Raw genomic sequence first — 26,572 nt, 5'->3', positions numbered from 1 at the left:
ACTGATTCACAAATTATTACAAAAGTAATAAATGTTTTAAAACTAATCTCAACCAATATGAAACCAAATAAATTGGAAAGGTATATTCTTCATTCTTTTTACTCCCCAGGATTAATTGCTCGCCAGAATTACTATTGACATGCACAGAGTTTTCTTCTTTCAGAAATGAGAATCAAACTGTATATATAGTTCTGGAGCCACTTCTTTCATAGGACATATCATAGACATATTTCCATGGTGTGACTTATTTTGAATGTCAATATTTACATTAAGTTGTATTTTTCTTTAACTATATTCTTTTTTTTTAATATTTAATTTATTTATTCATAGAGACAGAGAGAGAGGCAGAGACACAGGCAGAGGGAGAAGCAGGCATCATACAGAGAGCCTGACCTGGGGCTTGATCCAGGGTCTCCAGGATCACGCCCTGGGCTGCAGGTGGCGCTAAACCGCTGTGCCACCGGGGCTGCCCTTAACTATATTATTTTGAAACATGATATTTCAGGGTATTCGTATTTAATGTATTGATATACAAATATCACAAAAATATATATACACATACAAATGGATATTAAAAAAATATCTGTATACTCACTGCCATTAAAGAACTCTATAATTTCTCCCCAGTCTCATTTTCTTTCCTGTATCCAGAAGTAACTACCATCCTGAATTTTATGTAAGTACCTTTTATGATATTAAATGATATTCTCTTTTTTTTAAGTTTCTGGTCAATGACTCTTTATATGTATACACTATTGTTGTGAACATTCTTGTATGTGACTCCTGCTACTCATGTGTGAGTTTCTTCTGAGTGTATTCCTGAGGTGGAATCACTGGGTTATAGAAAATGTGCATGTTCAGTGTTACTAAATGTTATATTGTTTTCTGGAGTGATTGTTCCAATTTACTCCATTTTAGAAGGCTATTTTATTAGCACTGAATTATTTTTAAAACATACATGATCCTAATATAGTTAATCATCAGTAAATATGCTAGCTTATAAAAATGTGATCTATAGGAAACCTTTCAGGAACACTATTAGTATTACCTGTATTACTTTTTACTAACCAATTATGATGAAAACTTTGCAAATAATTTGCTACTGTTTTATTATCCTGCATTGTATTTGATTCACATGTGCTATTTAACATTATTCCAGAAGAACAATGAAGCATATTATGATGTGCTTGTATAGTTAGTTATGCCTTGTCAGGGAAGATTACTTGGTGATTCTTTTTTTTTTTTTTTTTTTACTTGGTGATTCTTAGATGTATCTGTGACCACCCATTAGCTTCCTCTGAACATTTTTTTTTTTTAATATGGTTTGTGTTTATAACCTGCCACCTTATTACCACAAGTGCTAGTACAGGTGTGAATGGGAGGTGGGTACAGAGGCCAGATTTTATTTAGTACAAATATTTTATTTGAAATCTGCTTCATATTAAACATCTTTGAAATATGAATTACAGCAGAAATTAATTCTACTTTTTCACGTTATTGTACTTGGGTTTCTTTTCCCCTAGAAATACCAGAACATAAATTACCATTTATGTTCATATACAAGTATTTGGTGTTTAACATCTTGTTCTTTTATTTTTATTTTTTTAAAGATTATTTCTTTATTCATGAGAGACACAGAACGAGAGGCAGAGACACAGGCAGAGGGAGAAACAGGCTCCATGACGTGGGACTCGATCCCCGGTGCCCAGGATCACACCCTGGGCTGCAGGCGGCGCTAAACCGCTGTGCCACCGGGGCTGCCCATCTTGTTTTTTTATTATACTTATTTCTAAATTACTACAAAATATAAACAGTTTCTTAACTAGATTGTTTTTTAGACTCCCTTATTTTGCTCTCCTCCCATTCGTGGTATCATTTTTTTACCTCACATTTTAAAACATCCAAATTCCTCCTGTCTGTTCTTCAGATCAGAACCATCTTGGGCAGATCTGGGAGAAATTAAATCAGGTGTGTCCCAAACCTGCAACCATTTTCTTACAAATGGCATCTGACAGTACTAACCTTCAAGGGCCCGCCTGGCGCAAGAGCAGCAGCACTCTTACAATTCTGGACAGGATCGTGTTCTTGAGAGGCAGGGATGCTCTGGCCAAGTGGGCTCTGCTCCAGCAGCTGCGACCCCTGCCCCAGGGACCAGTTGGAGGGAGCCTGCAGAACTGTTGGCATCTGAGGTTTCAGGCCGTGTTTTAGGGAGGGGCCCCAGCCCAGCTCCAGCCAGCTGAGCCAGAGCTCCCCCTTTATTTATTATAGTCCACTCAAAAGGAGCTTAGCAAGTGACTCCTAGACGAAAACTGGATGACAAGAAAAAAAAAAGAATGTAGGTTCATTTGTCCGCTCAGGGTTTTCCGCATTTTAGTTGCCAATATAAGTAGCTCTGCTCTTTTAATCGCAGTATAGTTGACATGTAGTACGAATATTCCAGCTACTGAAACTCTCCTGGAGACCTCCGTTCCTGCGAGAACAGGAGGTCAAACGCGGATTCAGGAAAGGTCCCTAAGGAGCTTTCGCTCGCGGCCACAGCAGCACAGAGCCCCCGGCCGGCGCCTGCCCCGAGGGTGCGGGCGGGGAGCGCTTCCGCCCTCTTCGGCGCGGTGCGGGCGGGGTGCGCGCCCCGCCGGGGGAGGGGCGGAGGGGCGGAGGGGGGGAGGGGCGGAGGGGCGGAGGGGGGAGGGGCGGAGGGGGGAGGGGCGGGGAGCCCCGCCGGGGAAGGGGCGGAGGGGCGGAGGGGCGGGGAGCCCCGCCGGGGGAGGGGCGGAGGGGCGGAGGGGCGGAGGGGGGGAGGGGCGGAGGGGCGGAGGGGCGGAGGGGGGAGGGGCGGAGGGGGGAGGGGCGGGGAGCCCCGCCGGGGGAGGGGCGGAGGGGCGGAGGGGCGGAGGGGGGGAGGGGCGGAGGGGCGGAGGGGCGGGGAGCCCCGCCGGGGGAGGGGCGGAGGGGCGGAGGGGCGGAGGGGGGGAGGGGCGGAGGGGCGGAGGGGCGGGGAGCCCCGCCGGGGGAGGGGCGGAGGGGCGGAGGGGCGGAGGGGGGGAGGGGCGGAGGGGGGGAGGGGCGGAGGGGCGGAGGGGGGAGGGGCGGGGAGCCGCGCCGGGGGAGGGGCGGAGGGGGGGAGGGGCGGAGGGCGGAGGGGCGGGGAGCCCCGCCCCGGGGCCGGCCGGCTCCCCCCCGCGCCGCGCCGCGCCGCCAGCCTGCTGAGCCCCGCGCGGATCCGCGGCTCCCGGGGTCTGCCTGGGACGCCCCGCGGGCCCGCACGGGTCACCGCCGCCGGGTCGGAGCGCCGCCGGGGGCCGGGGCCGGGGCCGGGGCCGGGGCGGGGGCCGGGGCCGGGGCCGGGGCGGGGGCGGCCCAGGAAGGAGCCGCCGGCGGCGGGGTGAGTCTGGGCATGTGTGTCGCGCTCCCTGTGCTCAGCCCCGTCCTCTGCCGCTCGGCCTCTTCCGCATCTTGGCTTCGCGCTCGGCCTGTGGTTACTAGTCGGGGTAGGTAAACAGAACACTCCATGGGGGTTCGGGGTTTCTTTTCGTCAATGTACTTTTGAGGAGGTGACCCTTGCTTCACCCCCTTGCTGCCTGTTACCAAACAGCATGAATGAATGATGCAATCCTGCTCGGGGCAGTCAGGACAGGACCCGGAGAACCTCGGACATTTAGAGTTGCTGAAAGTGTCTGACTTTCTCATCTTTCCCATCAGAATTAGAATTTATTTATTTATTTATTTATTTATTTAGTATACTTTTTTATTGGAGTGCGATTTGCCAGCATATAGTGTAACACCCACTGCTCATCCCACCAAGTGCCCTCCCCAATGCCCGGCACCGACTTACCCCATCCTCCCATCCACCTCCCCTTCTGCAGCCCTTTGTCTCCCAGAGTTAGGAGTCTCTCTCATGGTTTATCTTCCTCTGTAATTTTTCCCACTCAGTTCTCCTCCTTTCCCTTATAATCCCTTTCACTATTTCTTATATTCCCCATTTGACTGAAACCATAGGTTGATTGTCCTTCTCCCATTGACTTACTTCACTCAGCACAATACCCTCCAGTTCCATCCATGTGGAAGCAAGTGGTGGGTATTTGTCGTTTCTGATGTCTGAGTAATATTCCATTGTGTATATAGACCACATCTTCTTTATCCATCTGTCGAAGGACATCGAGACTCCTTCCACAGTTTGGCTGTTGTGGACATTGCTGCTGTGAACATTGGGGTGCAGGTGTCCCGGCGTTTCACTGCATCTGTATTTTTGGGGTAAATATTGAGTGGTGCAATTGCTGGGTCATAGGGTAGTTCTATCTTTAACTTCTTGAGGAACCTCCACAGTTTTCCAGAGTGGCTGCACCAGTTTGCATTCCCACCAACAATGCAAGAGGGTTCCTCTTTGGGAGACGGAGGATCTTAAGCAGGCTCTATGCCCAGTGTGGAGCCCCATGCAGGGGGGGCTTGATCTCACCACCTTGAGATATTGATTCTGAGCTGAAATCACGAGTCAGATGCTTAACTGACTGCACTACCCATGTGTCCCACAAGGGAATCTTGAAGAGCAGAAGTTTTTCATCTTGATGAAATCATTCTATCATGTTTTCCTTATATTGTTCACGCTTTGGGGATTCTTTTTTTTTTTTTTTTAAAGATTTTATTTATTTATTCTTGAGAGATAGAAGGAGAGACAGAGCCAGAGACACAGGCAGAGGGAGGAGCAGGCTCCATGCACCGGGAGCCTGACGTGGGATTCGATCCCGGGTCTCCAGGATCGCGCCCTGGGCCAAAGGCAGGCGCCAAACTGATGCGCCACCCAGGGATCCCCTCGCTTTGGGGATTCTTAAAGAACGTTTTGCCTATCTCAAAGCTGTTATACTAGCTGTCTATTGCTGTGTAATGAATTACCACCAAACTTAGCAGCTTAAAACAACAAACATTTATTTTTTCACAGTCACCATAGGGCAGCTACCAACGTGGGCAACTGCCCTTCCTTAGAGCAGGGGGAGAAGGCTGGGCCAAGATGGAAGCCATATTCCTTTTTTTGCTTTTGAGATTAACTCAAAAATTGGATGAAAGGGTATGCAACCCCTTTTGAGTTCAGTAAGGACTACATTTTAAAGCTTCTGCATTATTTATTTCCATTCTGGATCCCTTCCTTTTCAACCTCTTTGCTTTTTCTTGCCTCATCTTCTTAACTATTTCTTTTACCTTTTATCCTTCTGAGTTTTGGAACTTCTATTTACAGTTTTAATTAGGATTTTAATTCAAAATTGTTGGCTTTGTTCCCTTGATATTGGGCAACAGGACTCTTCTGTGACTGTTCTGGGCATGTTGGTGACTTTGTCTACTCGTTTTGAAGACAGCAGGATCTGTTTTGCAGAGTCTGCAATACACCTGAGTCAGCTCCTCTGTGTCTGCATTTTGCTCTCTCAGTAAATCCTCTTCCCCTTCCCTCTCCTTCGCATTCTGCTGATCAGGTGGAGGTGATTTCCTGTCCGATCTGAAGCTTTTGCAGAATTAAAGCCAGCGAAGAAGACGTGTTTATTCCTCTGCAGTGCTGAAAGGAGGCAGAAGTCAAACGTTTCGCAAGGGAAGCAGTCTTAGGGAACTTTGCATCTGACCCTTATTTTGTGCCAGTCCTACCAGTGGGCAGAGGGAAGCTAGACTGTTCCTGTCTTTCTTGTGTCTGGACCTTGATGTCCATTTCCACCTCTCCTTCTGGCTCTTCCTCTTGCAGAACTCACAAGATCTCTCGTAAAGAGATTTGTGGTCAGAACTTTATGCTGCATTTTTATTCAGGAAAGAAGCAGGAAGAGAAGAGTCTCATTTCCTAGGAATCCAGCACTGGAGAAACGTGAGTCCGATTTATCTTTGTTGTTATTTAGCTGTGACCAGTTTCCTCTTCACTTGAATAAGATTGTCTGCTATAATGTATGTGGGATGCATAAAATCAGGTTCCCTAGAACAACTGTTCTTTTTTCAAATCATAAAATATATCATAAATGCATTGTGGGGGGAGCACCTGGAGGGCTCAGTGGATTAAGTAGCTGCTCAAGTCCTGGGATCACCCCATGTCAGGCTCTCTGCTCTGTGGGGAGCCTGCTTCTCCTTCTTCCTCTGCTGCTCCTCCTGCTTATGCGCGCTCTCTCTCTCTCTCAAATAAATAAATAAAATCTTAAAAAAAAAAATTAGTGCATTGGTCAGGAACGGTAGGCCTAGTTACCTTTGACTCTCCTCTGACCCAGAAGCTTGTCAAGCTGCCTTTGTGCAGTGCCCACAGGGCCTGAAACAGACTCACCCCTCCTACCCAAGGTGACATCTGCCTAAGCCTAGTAAGTTTTGTTCTCTTGCATGTGCTTGATCTCCACAACCTCTGTACCAGCTTATATTTGTTCTTACACAAGTGAAAGTAAGAGGTCAATCCTAACAAAAGAGTAAGTTGGTGAAGGCGATTTTGGATGCCTCTTCTGAGACACATAGATGGAGAAGTTCAAAGAGAGTTTAGGTGAATAGGTTTTTCCCTCTTATGCAAAATCAGATCTCCTAAGGCTGGCCCTGAAGGAAAACTTGCTTTTGTACTTTTGGAACTAGGGGTGAGGGGAGGTTATCAGCCTTTGCTTCTTTACCGTTTGGTCCTCTCTTTCCCCAAGACGGGCCAGCCGGGTGCCTGGTGGAAGGGAGACCTGTTCTGACCCACAGAAGGGCAGTGCTTCAGTGGTCAGCGTTGGGCCTCGGAGCTGCCTTGTCAAAGCACATACTCTTCCACCAGGGTCTTTTCCACAGCCAGTCCTGTCCCTGTCGCAGGGCCAGATGCGAGGGATCCAGAGTCTATTCTCTAGCAATGATTTTTGTGTGTGTGGTCTCCTAATGTACACAATTTACTTTTTTTTTTTCACAATTTACTTTGAAGCACCTGAACTTATTTATTTTTTTTATTGGAGTTCAATTTGCCAACAGATAGCATAACACCCAGTGCTCATCCCATCAAGTGAAGCACCTGAACTTAGCAGATTTTTTCCCCCTGGTAGCCAAGAAGATTTTGACTGTGAATTCTGAGTGACATGAACAAGGAGACAGGGCACTTCACAGTGCATGCTGGGAAAGGCTGACGCGAGCTGAGGCCACTTGTTCTGAAGTCTGAGCAGGGAGCTGAAAGCTGCGTGACCCTTGGGGTAGAGGGCATATCCCCTGACCTGAGTGTTGTGTGGACAAGATTAAGGGTCGAATTCCATAATCCAGCTCTGTCTCCTTGGGAGGGTGTGGAGAAAGAATCAGCCTTCCTAGTAAATTCATTGCAATGTTTGTCTCCAACATCCTGTTTTCTCTGCCTTTGGTACCACAGTGCCACCCAGAAGGCAGGGGTCAGTGATTCTGAGTCACAGGTCAGGACTAGTGTCCATCGGAGGGTCTGGAAATCCGTCCTCACTGTATTTGAGGAAATGTGTGTTTCCTTGCGTATTTGAGGCTGATGGTCTGCTTGAAGCTACTGCTGTTGTCAGTGGTTGGGGAGAGCCTCAGGTCACTGGCTTCTCAGACATGGACAGTAATGACTTGTCTGAACCCCTCAGTGAGACTGGCAGCCTCTTGGAGACAGTGCCTGTGCCGAACTTCTCCGGCCTTAGGCTGGGCACAGGGTGGCAGTGTGCACTGGCTTTGGCCTTACGAGGTCTGAGGCTTCAGGAGCCTGTCAGTTATTTATTTATTTATTTATTTATTTATTTATTTATTATTATTTTTAAAATTTTTATTGGAGTTCAATTTGCCAATATATAGCATATCACCCAGTGCTCATCCCATCAAGTGCCCCCCTCAGTGCCCGTTACCCAGTCACCCCAACCCCTGCCCACCTCCCTTTCCACTACCCCTTGTTCGTTTCCCAGAGTTGTATCTCTCATGTTTTGTCACCCTCACTGATATTTTCACTCATTTTCTCTCCTTTCCCCTATATTCCCTTTCACTATTTTTTATATTCCCCGTTTGAGTGAAACTATATAATGATTGTCCTTCTCCGATTGACATACTTCACTCAGCATAATACCCTCCAGTTCCATCTATGTCGAAGCAAATGGTGGGTATTTGTCGTTTCTAATGGCTGAGGAATACTCCATTGTATACATAGACCACATCTTCTTTATCCATTCATCTTTCGATGGGCACCAAAGGAGCCTGTCAGTTATTCTGATAAGTGCCCACTCTGAGTTACATTGTACTGCCTCATGCACAGCCTTTAGCCTGTCCCATTGATCTCATTTTAGCTCTTCTTACGTATTTGTCTGTTCATGGCTTTCTTTCTATTTATGTGATTCATTCTCTATGCTCAATGGGGTTGCATTGCACCAAGCATTGCTTTTCCACCGATAGACCGCTGTCTTTTTTTTTTTTTTTTAAGATTTTATTTATTTATGAGAGACACAGAGGCAGAGACACAGGCAGAGGGAGAAGCAGGCTCTATGTGGGGAACCCCATACGGGACTCGATCCCAGGACCCTGGGATCACGCCCTGAGCCGAAGGTAGATGTATAACCACTGAGCTACCCAGGTGTCCCTAGACCCCTGTCTTTTAGGCTTGTGGAGCGAGCCTGCCTAGCCATGTGTTATGAGTTTGCATTGATTTCCTCTAGTCCAGAGCCCAGTAGGTGGTTACTGAGTCACAGACAGGGTAGGGTAGGAAGCTATTTGGTGTTCCCCAGCTTGTTGGAAACTTGATGATTTATGAAACCTGTTTCTATCTGCTGGTCTCCCAAAGAATGTGCAGACTTTCTTCTTTCACTGTTAATGAATGATAACCCATTGTGTTGTCCAGCTAGCAGAACTTTGGTCTGAGTTCTTGATGAAAATGTTTGACATTTCCTGAGTCTGCATAGGTTTTTTTTTAAAAAATTATTTATTTATTCATGAGAGACACACACAGAAAAAGAGAGGCAGATACACAGGCAGAGGGAGAAGCAGGCTCCATGCAGGGAACCTGATGCAGGATTTGATCCCAGGACCCCAGGATCATGGCCCTGAGCAAAAGACAGATGCTCAACCACGGAACCACCCAGGCATCCCTGATTAATTAATTCTAATTAATTATTTGAAGGGGTGGGAAGGAAATAAAACAGTATCAGGAAGGTTATTTAATCTTCATCTTGAAGAATAAATAGGAATTTGTCCACTAGGTATGAGGGATTAGGTGATTTTAGGCAGAGGGAACAGCATTTGCAAAAGCACAGAGGTTTAAAAAACCATGACAGGGGCAGCCGGGGTGGCTCCATGGTTTAGCGCTGCCTTCAGTCCAGGGTGTGATCCTGGAGACCCAGGATCAAGTCCCACGTTGGGCTCCCTGCATGGAGCCTGCTTCTCCCTCTGCCTGTGTCTCTGCCTCTCTCTCTGTGTCTCTCATGAATAAATAAATAACATCTTCTTTAAAAAATTAAAAAATAAAAAACTATTACATATTTAGAGAAGAAGACATCCTGTGTATATCTTGAGCATAAGTGTTGTGTGTGTGTGTGTGTTGGAGAAGAGCAATGAGTGATAGATTGGTGAAATAGATAGGATCCAAATCATGAAGAGCATAATCTAATTGAATAACGGAGACATTATGTTAATCGATATGCTGATAATGGGGAATGGATTTGCAAGGGCATTGTTAAGTCTGATATGATTAAGTCTTAATGTGATTTGATTCTAGAATCCTCAGAAGCCAGACATGAATACAGGCAGGTACAGGAGTATATTTAAAATTAAAATGTAATGGCCATGTTAAAAAACAGTCCTTACATTTTAGAAATATACACTGAAATATTTTGGATGAAATTATGTGATTTGATTCGAGATAATGAGAAAAGGTGGAGGTGTTTGGGTGTGATATTATGATTTTATTTATTTATTTATTTATTTGTAAATTTTTATTATTATTTTTTAAAGATTTATTTTTATTTATTTATGATAGACAGAGAGAGAGAGAGAGAGGCAGAGACACAGGCAAAGGGAGAAGCAGGCTCCATGCAGGGAGCCCGACGTGGGACTCGATCCCGGGTCTCCAGGATCACACCCCCGGCTGCAGGCGGCGCTAAAGCGCTGCGCCACCGGGGCTGCCCTATGATTTATAATAAGAAACATATTTAGGCATCTCTGGCACAAAGCTCTTAAAACCCTTGGAACTTCCTGTGATGAGAGTGATAAAGGTGTTCTTATGATAAAGGTGTTCCACACACACACACACACACACACACACAACACTTAGTGAGGTGACTTTTGGACTGCATGCACCTAACAATGGGAGCTATCTGCCAACGGAACTGACCTTGGTGACTAGAGGATTGGAATATTTAGTCTTATGTCCCTGACCTCTGGGGAGCGGAGAGGGGTTGGTGATCTAGCTCAGTCACCAATGGCCAATGATTTAATCAGTCATGCCTTTGTGATGACTAAAAACCCAAAAGACAGTGTTTGGAGAGCTCCCATGTTGGGTTGGTGAACACATGGAGGTGCGGAAGAATGGCAGGCTCAGAGAGGGTATGGAAGCTCTGTGCTTCTTCCCACATAACTTGACCTGTGTGTCTCTTCTTTTTAAATTTTTTTTTTAATTTTTATTTATTTATGATAGTCACAGAGAGAGAGAGAGAGAGGGGCAGAGACATAGGCAGAGGGAGAAGCAGGCTCCGTGCACCGGGAGCCTGATGTGGGATTCGATCCCGGGTCTCCAGGATCGCGCCCTGGGCCAAAGGCAAGCGCCAAACCACTGCGCCACCCAGGGATCCCTGTGTGTCTCTTCCATCTGACAAGTAAAACATGTCTCTGAGTTCTATGAACCATTCTAGCAAATCAGTCAAACCCAAGGAGGAAGTTGTTGGTGCCTCTGCTCAATATAGCTAATTGATCAGAAGCTCAGGTGACAACCTAGACTTGGCACTGGGTCTTTTTTTTTTTTTTTTAAGATTTTATTTATTCATGAGAGACACAGAAAGAGAGGCAGAGACACAGGGAGAGGGAGAAGCAGGCTCCCTGCAGGGACTCAAACACAGGGTCCCGGGATCATGCCCTGAGCTGAAGGCAGATGCTCAACCTCTGAGGCACCCAGGGTCCCTGACACTAGGGTCTTAAATGTGTGTGTGTGTGTGTGAGAGTGTGTGTGTGTAGTGGTGGTGGTGGTAGGGGGTTCAGTCTTGTGGAGCTTAACCTGTGGAATCTGGTACTATCTCAGTAGATAGTGTCAGAATTGAGTTGAATGATAGGGGACACCAGGTGGTGTCTAAGAATTGCTCAGATGTGTGGGAATTCCCCATGTTGGAATTGGGGTACAGACCCTTTTTTAATGGAGTTGTTGACCACTTGCTGGGATCATTGAAGCAGGGTGATGCATACATGGAATTCATGTATTTGTTCACTCTATTTTTCTATGTATTTGAAATTCTCTGTAATAAAAACCTAAAAAAAATAGTTACGGGAATGTACTTCACAATGATATCATTTCATTTATTCAACCTTCAGAAATTAATTGGCATCTACTCAAAAGAGGCTCAAAATCAGTGTTTTGGGGAATTTTGGATCTTAGTATGAAGAACTTGCAATCCAGGAGTGGAGGTGACATGCACATAAATAAGTTTAAGATAATTAGGAATATTATGAATTTCATATATTGAAAACAGGTCTACATGAAGTACTGTGGAAGTTCTGGGGAGAATTTTTTTCAGCCCCCGGGAATCAGGGAAGACTTGGTAGTGAAGACGGCATTTGAGCTTTATTCATTCACTTACTCAACAAATCTTATTAAGCTATGTGCCTGCTACTGTTCTTAGTCCTAAGGATCCAGCAGTGAACAAAGCTTATAAAATGAGGACAGACGGACAATACTTGGTAAACATAATGAGTATCATTTATCGTATGTTAGAAGATGATAGATGGGGATCCCTGGGTGGCACAGTGGTTTGGCGCCTGCCTTTGGCCCAGGGCGCGATCCTGGAGACCCGGGATTGAATCCCATGTCAGGCTCCCGGTGCATGGAGCCTGCTTCTCCCTCTGCCTGTGTCTCTGCCTCTCTCTCTCTCTCTCTCTCTCTCTCTTTCTCTGTGACTATCATAAATAAATAAAAATTTAAAAAAAAAAGAAGATGATAGATGTTACAGAAAAAAGAAAAAGACATAGGGATATTAGTAAGGTTGGGTTAAGGATAAGGAGGGAGAGGTTGCAGTGATAAACAGGGTGGTCAGGGCTGGCTCATGGAAGAAGGTGATACTTGGGCCAACCCCTTTTTTAAAAAATTCATTTTTTTAAAATTGAAGTATAGTTGACACCTAGTATTATTTGGGCAAACTCCTGATAAGGGATTTGGCCAAGTGGTGTCTGAGTGAAGAGCATTCCCACGAGGGGCACAGCTGGAGTGAAGGCCCTGAGTGGGGAGTTGGCTCAGTGCATTTCCAGAGCAGCAGGAAGACCAGTGTGGCTGGAGCAGAGTGAACAGGGGGACACAAGTAGGAAATGAGATCAGAGAGGCAATGGGGAGGGCGTGGTGGTGGTTGTGGTACCAGGGGAGGGGCAGACCTTAGAGGTAGTTGTAAAAGCTTTGGCGTTTACTCTTAATAAAATGAGGAGCTGTTGAAGGATTTTGAACTAGAAGTGTGACGTGATTTGTTTAGTAGCTTACAGTGATTACTTTGTCGGTTATGTTGAGAACCGAAACTGGGGGGGAGGGCTTTTAGGAGGCTGTTGGTACAGTCTTGGCAAGAAACTTTGGCAACTCAGGCTAGAGGGATAGACATGCATGGGGGGAGAAGTGGAGAAGTGGTCAGATTGTGCTTGGACTTTAAAGGTGGAAGCAACACAGTTTCCTGGATGATTGTTTTGGGTACGGACTGTTGAGGGAGAGAAGGAAGGCGCAAGATGGCAGTTTGGGGGCAAGAAGATCAGGAGTACAGTTTTAGGCACGTGTAGTTTGGGATGTTTACCAGATACCCGAGTGAGGTCAGGTCGGTGGTTGGAGTTGAGAGTTTGGGAGATAGGACTGGGCTCCAGGTCTGTGTTGGGGGTCACTGTCATAGAGGTGACATGTAAGGCCCCGAGCCTGTATGGCTCCATTGAGGGAGTGGGTATGGTCAGAGGAGACCAGGGGTGGACCGTGGGTCACTGCAACATTCAGAGAAGCAATCAACAAAGGAGCTCAGTCGCTAAGAGGGGATGATGTGTGAACCTGGGAAGTCGGTCCTCTGAGGTGAGGGATTGGCTTTAACGGGAGCATGACAGGGGTGGAAAGAGATTATGGATAATTAGTAGAATGTGTATTTAGTATTCATGTATTTTTAAAAAGATGTATTTATTTGAGGGGCAGGGGAAGGGCAGAGAGACACTGTGCTGAGAGCAGAGCCGATGTGAGACTGGATCCTAGGACCCCCAGATCATGACCTGAGCTGCTTGACTGTCTGTGCCACTCTTGTATTCTTGTATTTTTAATAGTTTTCTGCTTAATAGAAACTTCATTCACATTGAGGCTGATGTTAGAGTTTAATACTCTGTTACCTTACTGGATGCATTAATTTGCCTCCTTTTCCCCTGTTTTTGTGGGTCTCCAGTGAAACTCCCGTTTCCCATTTGAAGCACTCTTTTGTAAGGGTTCCAAACAAGGGTCAGCAATTTTTCTGTCAGGGGCCAGATGGTGAATATTTTAGGCTGTGGGGGCTTCAGTCTCTGTTGCAGCTCCTTCCCTCTGTTGTGTGAAGGCAGCTCTGGATGCATAAACCGGTGAGTGTGGCTGTGTTCTGCTGAAACTCTACTTATGGACACTGGATTTTGAAATTCATAGGTTTTGTGTGTCACAGAGTTCTATTCTTTTGGTTTTTTTTCACAGTTATTTAAAATATAGAGGTGCCTAGGTGGCTCAGTTGGTGATCTCACCTCAGGTCTTGATCTCACCTCAGGTCTTCATCTCAGGGTTGTGAGTTCAAGCCCCGTGTTGGGCCCTGTGCTGGGTATGGTGCCTACTTGAAAAAAAGAAAATAAAGGGGTGCCTGGGTGGCTCAGATGATTAAGCATCTGCCTTGGCTTAGGTCATGATCTTTAGGTCCTAGGATCAAGCTCTGAGTTGGGCTCCTAGCTCAGTGGAGTCTGCTTCTCCCTTTCCCTCTGCCTCTCCCTCTGTTTGTGCTCTCTCTCAAAGGAATAAATAAGGGAGACCCAGTGGCGCAGCGGTTTAGTGCCGCCTGCAGCCCGGGGTGTGATCCTGGGGACCCGGGATCGAGTTCCGCATCAGGCTTCCTGCATGGAGCCTGTTTCTCCCTCTGCCTGTGTTTCTGCCTCTCTCTCTCTCTGAATAAATAAATAAATCTTAAAAAAAAAAAGGAATAAATAAAAAATCTTTAATAAATAAATAAATGAAATGTGAAAATTAGTCTTACTTCACAGGCTGTACAAAAACAGGTTGTAGTTGATTTGCCTACTGGCTATAGTTTGCCAGCCCTGCTGTAAAATGTTTTTTTTCTCCTCAGGTCAACTTTCGCTTGGATCATTCTGCCAGACGCAAGGTTAGAAATCAGTTAGGAAGCAGGTTGGCCAGCTCCTTTGAGTCTGTTTTTAGCCGGCATCTTATCTTATCTTTTCTTTTCTTTTCTTTTCTCTTTTCTTTTCTTTTCTTTTCTTTTCTTTTCTTTTCTTTTCTTTTCTTTTCTTTTCTTTTCTTTCTTTTCTTTTCTTTTCTTTTCTTTTCTTTTTTTCTTTCTTTCTTTCTTTCTTTCTTTCTTTCTTTCTTTCCTTTCTTTCTTTCTTTCTTTCTTTCTTTCTTTCTTTCTTTCTTTCTTTCTTTCTTTTCTTTCTTTCTTTCTTTCTTTCTTTCTTTTCTTTCTTTCTTTCTTTCTTTCTTTCTTTCTTTCTTTCTTTCTTTCTTTCTTTCTTTCTTTCTTTCTTTCTTTCTTTCTTTCTTTCTTTCTTTCTTTCTTTCTTTCTTTCTTTCTTTCTTTCTTTCTTTCTTTCTTGTTTCTTTCTTAAGATTTTACTTATTTATTCATGAGAGACGCAGAGACACAGGCAGAGGGAGAGGCAGGCTCCATGCAGGGAGCCTGATGTGGGACTCGATCCAGGGACTCGATCCAGGGACTCTGGGACCACGCCCCAAGCCAAAGCCAAAGGTGGCTCAACCGCTGAGCCGCCCAGGCGTCCCAACCAGCATCTGTTCTAAATATAGGTTATTTGCATCATCTGTGTGGCCTCATACATGACATATTTGATGAGAGGTGTAGGCAATTTTTAGGATCCCATTTACCCCTAATATTCTAGTCCAGTGATTTGCTTAAAAAACACAAAACTCTTGGGGGCACCTGGGTGGCTCCCTCAGTGAAGTGTCTGCCTTCGGCTCAGGGCATGATTCTCAGGTCCCGGGATGGAGCCCCACGTCAAGGTACCTGCTCCACAGGAAGCCTGCTTCTCCCTTTCTCTCTGCCCCTCTCCTAGCTCATGGTCTCTCTCTCAAATAAATAAATAAAATAAAAATATAAGATTCTGAAAATTCTTTTTTTTTTTTTTTTTAAAGCTTCTTCAGCACTGTGATCTCCAGTCCCTTCCTGTGAGCCTGACCTCCTCTTCCGTTTCCTTCCCAGGCCGTTTCCTTCCCTGAGCTGACCCTTTCCATTTCTGCAGGCTCTGCCCTTAGCCCTCTTCTTTCCCTGCTCTCTCCACTGTGCTGACTTTCGTCAGGCCATACCCTCAATTATGGCCTCTGTATTGGTGACTAATCCATGTGCGGTTCAGGTGCGGTTCAAGCTCTGACCTCTCTTCCACGGCAAAAAGCCTTTCAAGGTTTCCTGTTACCTGGATGGTATGATCCAAATTCCTCAGCCTGGCCCAGAGCCCCCCTTGGTGCACCACCTGGCAGCTGGACTCCGTGGGGCAGCTTCCAGGATCTCATCCACCCTTCTGCTCCTTGCCTTTGCCACACCCTCCTCTCTGCATCATGGTCCTCTCTTCTTGCCTCCACCTCCCTGCTTTCTCCTCCCTGCACATGCCCAACTGATACGCTGCTGTTTGAGAACCCACTCAGGTCACTTAACCCTTCAAGGTTCATTTTTTTTTTAATTTTTATTTTTTACCCCTTCAAGGTTCAGTTCGAATGACTGTCCTTGGGATGCCCTGTTTCAGGGCAAGGTTAAGCATTTTCTCTCTGTGCCTGCCCATAGTATCTTAGGCACATTTCCACTTCAGCACTTGCCTTATTGCTATTATTAGGTCAAAAATAGTTGAATATTGGTTGAACATCAGATACATTTATAAGCTGGTACCTTCATTAGAGTGATTCCTGGGAGAAGAGTTTGGCCCACCTCATCTTTGTCTCCCCAGAGCCTGACATTTAGAAGATGCTTACTTTTTGTTAAAAAATGAATAAATCCTTGAGTCCATGTTTATGTGGGATATGCTTGACTTTGATATGAATCAAAGTATATTGGCATTAGTAGGCAAAATTGGATCTTCTTGTGATGATGGGTCTTTAAATATATTTATCTTTTCTTGTCGTAGGAAGAAGATTCTTTCAAGGATGGTCTCCCATTCAGAATTGAGGAAGCTTTTCTGTTCAGCTGACGCAGTGTGCTTTGATGTTGATAGCACAGTCATCAGAGAAGAAGGAATTGATGAGCTAGCCAAATTCTGTGGAGTTGAGGATGCTGTGTCAGAAATGTAGGAACAGTATTTAGTCACTTTATGAAATGAGAAAGAATTGCAAAAGAGTGACATTTGGATGACAGGCAGGACCATAATTCCCCTATTTTTTTTTTTTTTTAATTTTTATTTATTTATGATAGTCACACAGAGAGAGAGAGAGAGGCAGAGACACAGGCAGAGGGAGAAGCAGGCTCCATGCACCGGGAGCCCGACGTGGGATTCGATCCCGGGTCTCCAGGATCGCGCCCTGGGCCAAAGGCAGGCGCCAAACCGCTGCGCCACCCAGGGATCCCTAATTCCCCTATTTTTAGTCCCTGACTGCCGATCATGGGCAGTAAGCTTCTTTTATCACTTTGAGCTGAGTTGGGTAGTGTACATCATCCTGTCATCCATTTATGCAAATTCTCATGGCAAAAAAAAAAAAAATAGTTGCCTCTGATAAATAAATATGGATGACATGCTCTTAGTTTGGTCAGAGAAACGATGACCATAACCAACCAAAGAAGAATGATGGGGTAGGGGATAACGCTCCCCCTCCCCAGTGCTTTGTGACATGGCTAGTTTTGGTTCAGTCTCTCAGTTTCTACCTGGGTGAGACTCCTCCCTCCTGCCTGCCCTCCCCATTGCTGCCTACAATCACCAGGTCATGGACCATTTCATGTTCAGCTGCATTTGATACGAGACATGGCCACAAAATACTAATATGATTCTCAAGCAAACTTGCAGGAAGTTTATTCCCAGGCCTCAGTCCCATGGCATTGTAGCATGTCTGCTGTATGGTGGGGCTCTGGGTAGCACCTTCCTTGTGGGCGAATGTGGGGGGAGCTGGGGAGGTAAGGCCTGTGAACCCAAAGGGTTGTCTGACGTGGCTAGCCTGATTGTTGGGTCTTTCTCCTAGGACGCGGCGAGCCATGGGTGGAGCAGTGCCTTTCAAGGCTGCCCTCACAGAGCGCTTAGCTCTGATCCAGCCCTCCAGGGAACAGGTGCAAAGGCTCATAACAGAGCACCCCCCACACCTGACCCCTGGCATAAGGTAAGAGGAGCCCGGGTCTGGTTGCTGTCTGTCTGTCAGCACCTGTGTTTTGGGGCACATCCTCTGAAGAGTATCTCACCATTGCTCTAACAGCCCCTTCTGCCTGCTTCTTTGAGCTCTTCCCTGTGGTCCTGTCAGACTGGTTGGCCCCGCCCAAGTCATCTGCCCTTCTCCCTTCCCCCCTACTCCCTACGGAGAGCCCAAGCTTCCTCTTCATTTTGTGTTTCTAGGTTCATGGGCAGAATAGAGTTGTGGGATGGTTTCCTAAGCAATCCAGCCCCACCTATTAATTTCTAAGTGCATTTTGAAAAACACACATACAACATGATTAACCAGGCAATAATACCTTGTCCAATGTATTTGGGCAAATCTTCCAGGGGAAAAAATGTATTTTACTTTTCACATTTCATGTTTTTTCTTTTATATTAATCAGTGTTTTGGTGTTTTATATTTCTTTTTTTGCAGGGAGCTAGTAAGTCACCTGCAAGAGCGAAATGTTCAGGTTTTCCTAATATCTGGTGGCTTTAGGAGCATTGTAGAGCACGTTGCTTCAAAGCTCAATATCCCATCAACCAATGTATTTGCCAATAGGCTGAAGTTTTACTTTAATGGTAAGACTTTAATGGTATCATTTTCCCTTTCTGGTCAGTTTTAGTGTTCAATAAATGATGTAATGTGTGTTGGAATGCAACTGAAGCACGGCAGCCTCAGAGTTAAATATTGAGATGAAGGATTCTCTCTTTTTAAATTTAATTTAATTTATGTTATTTTATTTAAATTCAGTTAATTAATATATAGTATATTGTTAGTTTCAGGGGTAGAGTTCAGTGATTCATCAGTTGCCCAAACGCCCAGTGCTTATAACATCAAGTGCCCTCTTTAATGCCCATCACCCAGTTACACCTCCCCATCTCCCCTCGAGGAACCCTCAGTTTGTTTCCTAGAGTTGAGAATCTCTTATGGTTTGTCTCTGATTTTGTCTTGTTTTATTTTTTCCACCCTTCCCCTATGATCCTCTGCTTTGTTTCTTAAATTCCACATATGACTGAGATCATATGATAGTTGTCTTTCTGTGATTGACTTATTTTGCTTAGCGTAATACCCTCTATTTTTTTTTTTTATAATTCTTGGGTTTCATTCATGTTGTATTTATTTATTTTTATTTTTTTTTTTTATTTACTTATGATAGGCACACAGTTAGAGAGAGAGAGGCAGAGACACAGGCAGAGGGAGAAGCAGGCTCCATGCACCGGGAGCCTGACGTGGGATTCGATCCCGGATCTCCAGGATTGCGCCCTGGGCCAAAGGCAGGCTCTAAACCGCTGTGCCACCCAGGGATCCCACGTAATACCCTCTAGTTTTTGTTTTGTTTTGTTTTGTTTGAGATGAAGGATTCTCTTGACCGATGTCTTTTGCTCCTTGGTATGCTTTGCTCTGTAAAATAGACTTAGGCCATCATCTCTCCTGGTTTTAGTGTCCATATAATCCCTCTCTGTATATAAATGTCTGCACTTGATTCCTGGGTACCCAGGTGACTCATTCTTGTTACATGTCATATTTCAGTTTTTTGAGAGTTCTTATGTATTTCAACCAGTTTAGGCTCAGGAAGGAGAGGTTGTTAGCAACAAGTCGCTGCCTTTGAAGCGCCCCTGGCCCCTCTCTGGATCGTTGCAGAGCTGCAGCTGTTTTACTGTCATCTCAGGAGGTCTCTAGTTATGGCAAGGGGTGGCTGACATCCTTAAAACTAAATATTAATTTAAAACATTTTAAATGTGTTGACAGAACATTTTTGAAGGGTCTACAGGTAGGTAGAGCTCATAAAAAAATGTAGAGAGTGAGTGTGGTAATTGCTGTAAGAAAGAAAATCGATCACATGTAAGTTGGAATCTCCTCCTTTTTTTTTTTTTAAATTTTTATTTATTTATGATAGGAACACAGTGAGAGAGAGAGGCAGAGACACAGGCAGAGGGAGAAGCAGGCTCCATGCACCGGGAGCCTGACATGGGACTCGATCCCGGATCTCCAGGATCGCGCCCTGGGCCAAAGGCAGGCGCCAAACCGCTGCGCCACCCAGGGATCCCTGGAATCTCCTCCTACATGAAATAATATAGTAACTTTTTAAAAACCTTTAGTGTGTTATTGTTTCATGGTGTTCTGGCTCAGCAGCAGGCTTGAGAACTACGACTGTGACAGCTTAGAGGACAAAACTGATCGGCCTTATGGTGTTTATGACCTAAAGGAGCAAACGCAGAGAGAGGTGCCTGCCTTTATAAAGCCATGCTTGTTATGTGGAGGAATAGGTGTGGGAGTCCAGGCTGTGTCACTTTACTGAGGCCATTTTTAGCCTTCTTGGTGACATTTAAGGGAGGGTATAATCTGTGCACAAAGCTGGCCCTACTGATATAATTCTGCGATCACTGACACTGTTTTTGTTTTGTTTGTTTTTTGTGATTGCGATGAGTTTTATTTATTTTTTTCACTGACACTGTTTTAACTGCTCTTTTAAGGTGAATATGCAGGTTTTGATGAGATGCAGCCAACAGCTGAATCTGGTGGGAAAGGAAAAGTTATTAAGCTTTTAAAGGAAAAATTTCAATTTAAGAAAATAGTCATGATTGGAGATGGAGCCACAGACATGGAAGCCTGCCCTCCTGCTGTATGTATCAAGTGTGCTAGTTTTTTTCTGGTTGTATTTTTGTTTTAGATGGCTGAGTAAGAAATCCATAAGATTGGTGAGAGGAAAATAAGAACATACTAGGTATCATGGTAACAAACCAAAACAAATGAAACAACTCAATATCAATATGTCAACTGACTTCTTGCAAATCTAAGAAAGAAAATCTTTTAGAACTTAACGACCCTGTTCTTGCAACATGGCTGCTACCTCTTGGCCCAAGTGTTGGCTCCAGGTTTGGCTTCGTCTCCCCCAATAATTCCACAGATAATAATACAGCCCTTAATACTGTAACCAAAATGTTAATGTCTCTTTATATTTGATACACTATTTCTTCATACATTACCCTCTCCTTTTTACTGATTAGGGAACTGAGGCTCATAGAGGTTTAATAATGTACCTGTGTTAAACTATTTTATTCTGGGATGCCTGGTGGCTCAGTGGTTGAGCTCCTGTCTTTGGCTCAAGGCATGATCCTGGGATCAAGTCCCATGTCGGGCTCCCTGCAGGGAGCCTGCTTCTCCCTCTGCCTGTGTCTCTGCCTCTGTCTCTGAGTCTCTCATGAATAAATAAATAAAATCTTTAAAAAAATAAATAAAGCATTTTATTCTTCTGAATAAATGCCGTTTTCTGAAACTAGCAGGAAACACATACTGGATAGTTCGTGTCCTGAATATCCTGTGTGTCCCTTTCATGTAGGACTTTGCCCTTATCGTGTTATTCTAAATGAAGAAAACCTGAACCAAATATAGTGGTGAACTTTTTATTACCTACTTTCCTTAAATCTAAAAATAGTTTTCTCTGAATGATTAACCCAAAGGGGTTAAAGAATCTTTGGATCCTTTTAGCTGACTTGAGTCAATTCAAGATGAGACATCTTTAGAGGATTCACAGCCACCAAGGGGTTGACTAAGTCATAGATGCTGGGCTGGTTTAGGGAGGAGTGTGTAGAAGTAAAGGGTACAGAGTTCCGTCAGGGAGCTCCTAATCCTGACATCGAGAAATGACAAAATCAGACATTCCAGAGGACCCTGCCAGTCATCAGAGGGTGACGTGGCCCGACTGAACCAAGAGCGAGGGTGCACATGCTGTGTGAAGCCCTCAGAGGTGGAGGGTTGGCCGCCATCACCTGAAGCCCTGGCCGGACCGAGGAAGTGTCCAGAGGCAGGGAGGCAGCAGAGAACAGTGTCCTAGGCACAGACCTGGGTGGTCAGCTGGCAGGAGCCCCATATACAGGCTTTCTCTTCAGCAGCTGTGGAAGACTTGATGCATCAGGCACTTTGGTGTTGCCGTCAGGTCCTGGGAAGCCCTGGGAGGCTTCTGGACAGAGAAGGAATGAGTCAGTGTGTCAGGACAGCCAAGCTGGGGCTGGCATGCAGAAAGGGCTGCCACACGGCAGGAAGCTCAGTGAGGGGGCTAAATTTAACTGGAAGGTAAGAATCTCATTACTTTTGCCCAGTTCCCGCCACCCACCCCCCCCGCCTTGTGTGGTCTGAAAAAAAAGTGAAGATGCAAGTAAAAGAATTTTGAATTTCCAAATTATGTCTCTTGTGCCTATATCCTGGCAGAAAAAGAGAAAAAAAAACATTTTAAAAGATCACTGACAACAGGAAGGTATCACTTGGTAGAAATTAAGGAAACAAGGTCATGTAGTTGAAACCTTAAATAATCTTGATGATGGAAAGTAGGGGGCAGCCAGCAGACCCTGGGCTGTCGTCTCCTTCGGCCCAGAACAATCCACGCCCTGGGAGGGAGGAGCGTTGGGTTCACACAGGGTGCCTGTCAGGAAGTGCCTGCTCTGGTCCTGGTCGAGGCCCCAGGGGCCCTCAGCTGTACCCCAGGCTTCTCTTCCACCTGCCCTCTTCAAGATTGCCTGGCTTGCCTCCAGTGTAGAACTCAGATGGTTGCCACCTGATGTGATTTTATCTTTCTAAAACAGTTGTATTGGTTTTAAGAGGGCTTAACTTCTCCATGAAGCTTGCAGTGTCCCCTGGCCTGGATGGGGTGCAGTGCACGGACTCATTCATTCTTGGGACACTGGAGGCAGGGAGGCTCCCAGGGTGCTGGGGAGGCTTCCCCTCCAGGCTGGGCTCCACTTCTAACAGTTTCTTTTTTCAAGCAACTCTTACTGTCCCAGGGTGCTGCTGTTTCCTCCCCCTCCCCTTCCTCCTCCTTGTCCTCCTCCTCTTCTTCTTTTTAAAAGTCTTTCCTTTTTTTTTTTTTCACTCTCTTAGGATGTTTTCATTGGATTTGGAGGAAATGTGATCAGACAACAAGTAAAAGACAACGCAGAATGGTACATCACTGATTTTGTAGAGCTTTTGGGAGAACTGGAAGAGTAATACCAATTTTTATATGGTTCATTTTTTCAGGTTAATTTTTAAAAGTCAGAGTTTGATACTGTTTGCTTACAATTGCCTATTACAACTTAATGTATAGATTTGGTATTGATTATCTGTACTTCCAAGTAAACTATGGAAAATCACTTTTTTAAACTGCAGTCCCAGTATTATTATGACCATTAATTACCTGGACAGTTTTATAATCTGAATTCTTTATGTATTTTCCTAGTGATATTTTATTTGAGACTTTTTAAAGGAGGATAGTAAATTAAACACCTTTCCTATTGGAAATATGGGTTAGGCAGCTTTAAGTGAATATTGGTTTTCCCTTTGATAGGTAAATAAAAGTTTATCCATTTATCAGCACAGATTGGTGGCATTGTCAATTCTGGCTATCATGCGTTTCAAGTACGTTCAATGTTTGAATAGAAACAACCTCCAGAAAAGGGAACCTTCTTACACTGTTGGTGGGAATGTGAACTGGTGCAGCCACTCTGGAAAACTGTGTGGAGGTTCCTCAAAGTGGTCAAAATAGAGCTGCCCTACGACCCAGCAATTGCACTGCTGGGGATTTACCCCAAAGATTCAGATGCAATGAAAAGCCGGGACACCTGCACCCCGATGTTTCTAGCAGCAATGTCCACAATAGCCAAACTGTGGAAGGAGCCTCGGTGTCCATCGATAGATGAATGGATAAAGATGATGTGGTCTATGTATACAATGGAATATTACTCAGCAATTAGAAACGACAAATACCCACCATTTGCTTCAACGTGGATGGACCTGGAGGGTATTACGCTGAGTGAAATAAGTCAATCGGAGAAGGACAAACATTATATTGTTTCATTCATTTGGAGAATATAAATAATAGTGAAACAGAATAGAAAGGAAGGGAGAAATGTGTGGGAAATATCAGAAAAGGAGACAGAACATGGAAGACTCCTAACTCTGGAAACGAACTAGGGGTGGTGGAAGGGGAGGAGGGTGGGGGTGGGGGTGACTGGGTGGTGGGCACTCAGGGGGGCACTTGATGGGATGAGCACTGGGTGTTACTCTCTCTGTTGGCAAATTGAACACCAATAAAAAATAAATTTATTATTAAAAAAATAAAAAAAGAAACAACCTCCAGGCAAGGAACCACCACTCGTGCTTGTCACCACTCATCCTACCAACCCTTGCCCTGGGCCAGAGGGGTGGATGTGCTTTTGTAGCTCTTGGAATTTGTCATGTTGGTAATGTTAAAAAAAAAAAAAAAAGGCTTTAAAAAATGGAGCCTTAAATAAGTGACATTATAACAAGGGTATTTGAGAATCACATGAAGTAAAAGAACTAAAAACACATTTTACTTATCCCAAATAAGTTTTGCCTTAAATGAATTAAGAAATACCTCCTCATTGGGATGCCCAGGTAGCTCAGGGATTGAGCGTCTGCCTGTGACTCAGGGTGGGATCCCAGAATCCAGGATCGAGTCCTGAGTCAGGCTCCCTGCATGGAGCCTGCTTCTCCCTCTGCCTGTGTCTCTGCCTCTTTCTCCCTGTTTCTCATGAATAAATAAATAAAATCTTAAAAAAAAAAAAAAAAAAGGAAATACCTCCTCATAGCCTACGTGAACCATTCTTTCTCAACAGATCACTTGGAAAGACCTGAAAGCCAGGTTTGTGTTTATTCTCTGCAGTGCCAAGAAAGAGAAATTTCAGAACATGCTTTGAAAGTATGCAGTTATATACACTCCCTGGTGGAAAAGTAGGGGGGAGAGGGTAAAGCACAGGTTGAGAGAGAGGCAGGCAGTAGATAATTAAGTGGAAGAGGCTACAGGGTTTAATGTAGGAAATTATTTGAAAAATTCATAATTTAACCAAATAATCAAACTTGGCCAAATAATCAGGTAGTTATTTAGTCAAATAGATGAGATGAATCAGATTCCCTTCCAAATCCAAGTTGCAGTAGGAGAGACATGACCTCGGTTTGGCAACATTGAAATGAGCCTCCCAAAAACAAGGCCGTTGTTTCGCAATCGTGCATCCTTGCTGGCAGCTCCCCCGGAAGCTGTTCTGTGGCATTTGTACTTTCCGCTGGGCCAAGCTCTGGGCAGGAGCAGGCGTGCCAGGTCCGCTGCGAGCTGCCAGCTGCCAGCTGCCAGGCCCTGCCTTCCACAGTCAGTGGCCTGAGCCGCTGCGCGCACCGCGTTTGGCTCGGAGGCACCCGCCGGGCTGAGCCATCGTGCGCCACACGGCACCCGCCGCGCCCGCCCTCTGGCCCACAGGCCGCCCAGCTCCCGGCGCACGGCTCAGCAGCCGCACACCCAAGCCCCTGTCTGGTGGGTGGGGGTGAGTTTGACGTGACGCCAGAACACGCTGACGTCTTCCGCGCTTTTCCAGTTCTGGACCCGGGCTCCCCGCGGCTGCGACCGGGAGTCGAGAGCGCTGGCGCTGTGACGCCGCCTCCTGTCCTCGTGACGCGGCCTCCTGTCCTGTCGCCGCTTCCTGTCCTCGTGACGCCGCCTCCTGTCCTCGTGACGCCGCTTCCTGTCCTCGTGACGCCGCCTCCTGTCCTCCTGACGCCGCTTCCTGTCCTCCTGACGCCATTTCCTGTCCTCGTGACGCCGCCTCCTGTCCTCGTGACGCCGCCTCCTGTCCTCCTGACGCCGCTTCCTGTCCTCCTGACGCCATTTCCTGTCCTCGTGACACCGCCTCCTGTCCTCGTGACGCCGCCTCCTGTCCTCGTGACGCCGCCTCCTGTCCTCCTGACGCGGCCTCCTGTCCTCGTGACGCCGCCTCCTGTCCTCCTGACGCCGCTTCCTGTCCTCGTGACGCCATTTCCTGTCCTCGTGACGCCGCCTCCTGTCCTCGTGACGCCGCCTCCTGTCCTCCTGACGCCGCTTCCTGTCCTCCTGACGCCATTTCCTGTCCTCGTGACGCCGCCTCCTGTCCTCCTGACGCCGCCTCCTGTCCTCGTGACGCCGCCTCCTGTCCTCGTGACGCCGCCTCCTGTCCTCGTGACGCCGCCTCCTGTCCTCCTGACGCGGCCTCCTGTCCTCGTGACGCCGCCTCCTGTCCTCGTGACGTCGTTCTTCTTTTTTTTAAATTTTTTTTTAAAATTTTTATTTATTCATGATAGTCACAGAGAGATAGAGGCAGAGACACAGGCAGAGGGAGAAGCAGGCTCCACGCACCGGGAGCCCGACGTGGGATTCTATCCCGGGTCTCCAGGATCGCGCCCTGGGCCAAAGGCAGGCGCCAAACCGCTGCGCCACCCAGGGATCCCGTGACGTCGCTCTTCATTCCGATCGCGCACACCACTTACGTGAACAAAAAGTCAAGAATTGAAATCGTTCATGGCATTAAATTGAAACAGGAGGCGTCCCTCAAAGCTTTTCTGTGCTTTGGGCTTTGGGCTTCCTCGTGCTCACACCCCCGCTCTGGTTCCCTGCTTTGCTGTTTCTCTTTTCTGGAGACGCAGTTTCTCCGTGACCTCTAGGGCCCGCCGGCCTGGCGCGCCAAGGGAGATCCAGGGTTCAAGCCGTCAGCCTCAGTAGGTGTGGCCACAGGATGACCCCCGAAGAGCGGGGCGGCGATCTGGCCGTGCGTCGCCGCTCACCGTCATACTTCCAGCACGTTTTTGCATGTGTCCTCGGGATTCTCACAACCCTGGGGTCAGCCGTGTAGATGCCGCTGTTAAACAGACGGCAGTGGGCGCCCAGAAGGTGACGACTGCTGCAAGGTCACATTCAGAGCAGGAGCTCGGGCCAGTGATTTCCACGGCAGGCTTCATCCTAGGCGTTACTAAGGGAGTTAACGATTTATGGGGGCCGGGAGAGTCTACGCAAGCTGACACTTAACACTTTATCACAAGTGTTGATGTGTATTGATACAGTAGATGAGTTTTATTCCTGAGAATGGAAGAACTGTTTTATGA

At 46.1% G+C, this 26,572-nt stretch overlaps 1 protein-coding gene across 8 annotated transcripts; it reads left to right on the top strand.

The window, feature by feature from the left end:
* The first annotated feature begins 3,174 nt into the window (after window positions 1-3,174).
* PSPH (phosphoserine phosphatase) lies at window positions 3,175-23,023 on the top strand. Of its 8 annotated transcripts, none has more exons than XM_041750098.1 (8): window positions 3,175-3,488; window positions 5,782-5,836; window positions 14,448-14,483; window positions 16,465-16,623; window positions 17,507-17,641; window positions 18,107-18,252; window positions 20,149-20,297; window positions 22,550-23,023. In XM_041750098.1, the coding sequence occupies exons 4-8, from the start codon at window positions 16,484-16,486 to the stop codon at window positions 22,655-22,657; spliced, it is 678 nt and encodes a 225-aa protein (XP_041606032.1). In that variant the 5' UTR covers window positions 3,175-3,488; window positions 5,782-5,836; window positions 14,448-14,483; window positions 16,465-16,483; the 3' UTR covers window positions 22,658-23,023. The 8 variants fall into 8 exon arrangements, with proteins under 8 accessions (XP_041606032.1, XP_041606030.1, XP_041606028.1 ...); XM_041750096.1 differs by having other exon boundaries at window positions 5,720-5,836; XM_041750094.1 differs by having other exon boundaries at window positions 5,460-5,836.
* The last annotated feature ends 3,549 nt before the right edge of the window (window positions 23,024-26,572 follow it).

The sequence above is a fragment of the Vulpes lagopus genome, chromosome 3, assembly GCF_018345385.1.
Source record: "Vulpes lagopus strain Blue_001 chromosome 3, ASM1834538v1, whole genome shotgun sequence".
Classification (NCBI taxonomy): Eukaryota; Metazoa; Chordata; class Mammalia; order Carnivora; family Canidae; genus Vulpes; species Vulpes lagopus.
The sequence above is the reverse complement of the archived record's forward strand: the minus strand, read 5'-3'. Positions and strand labels throughout refer to the sequence as shown.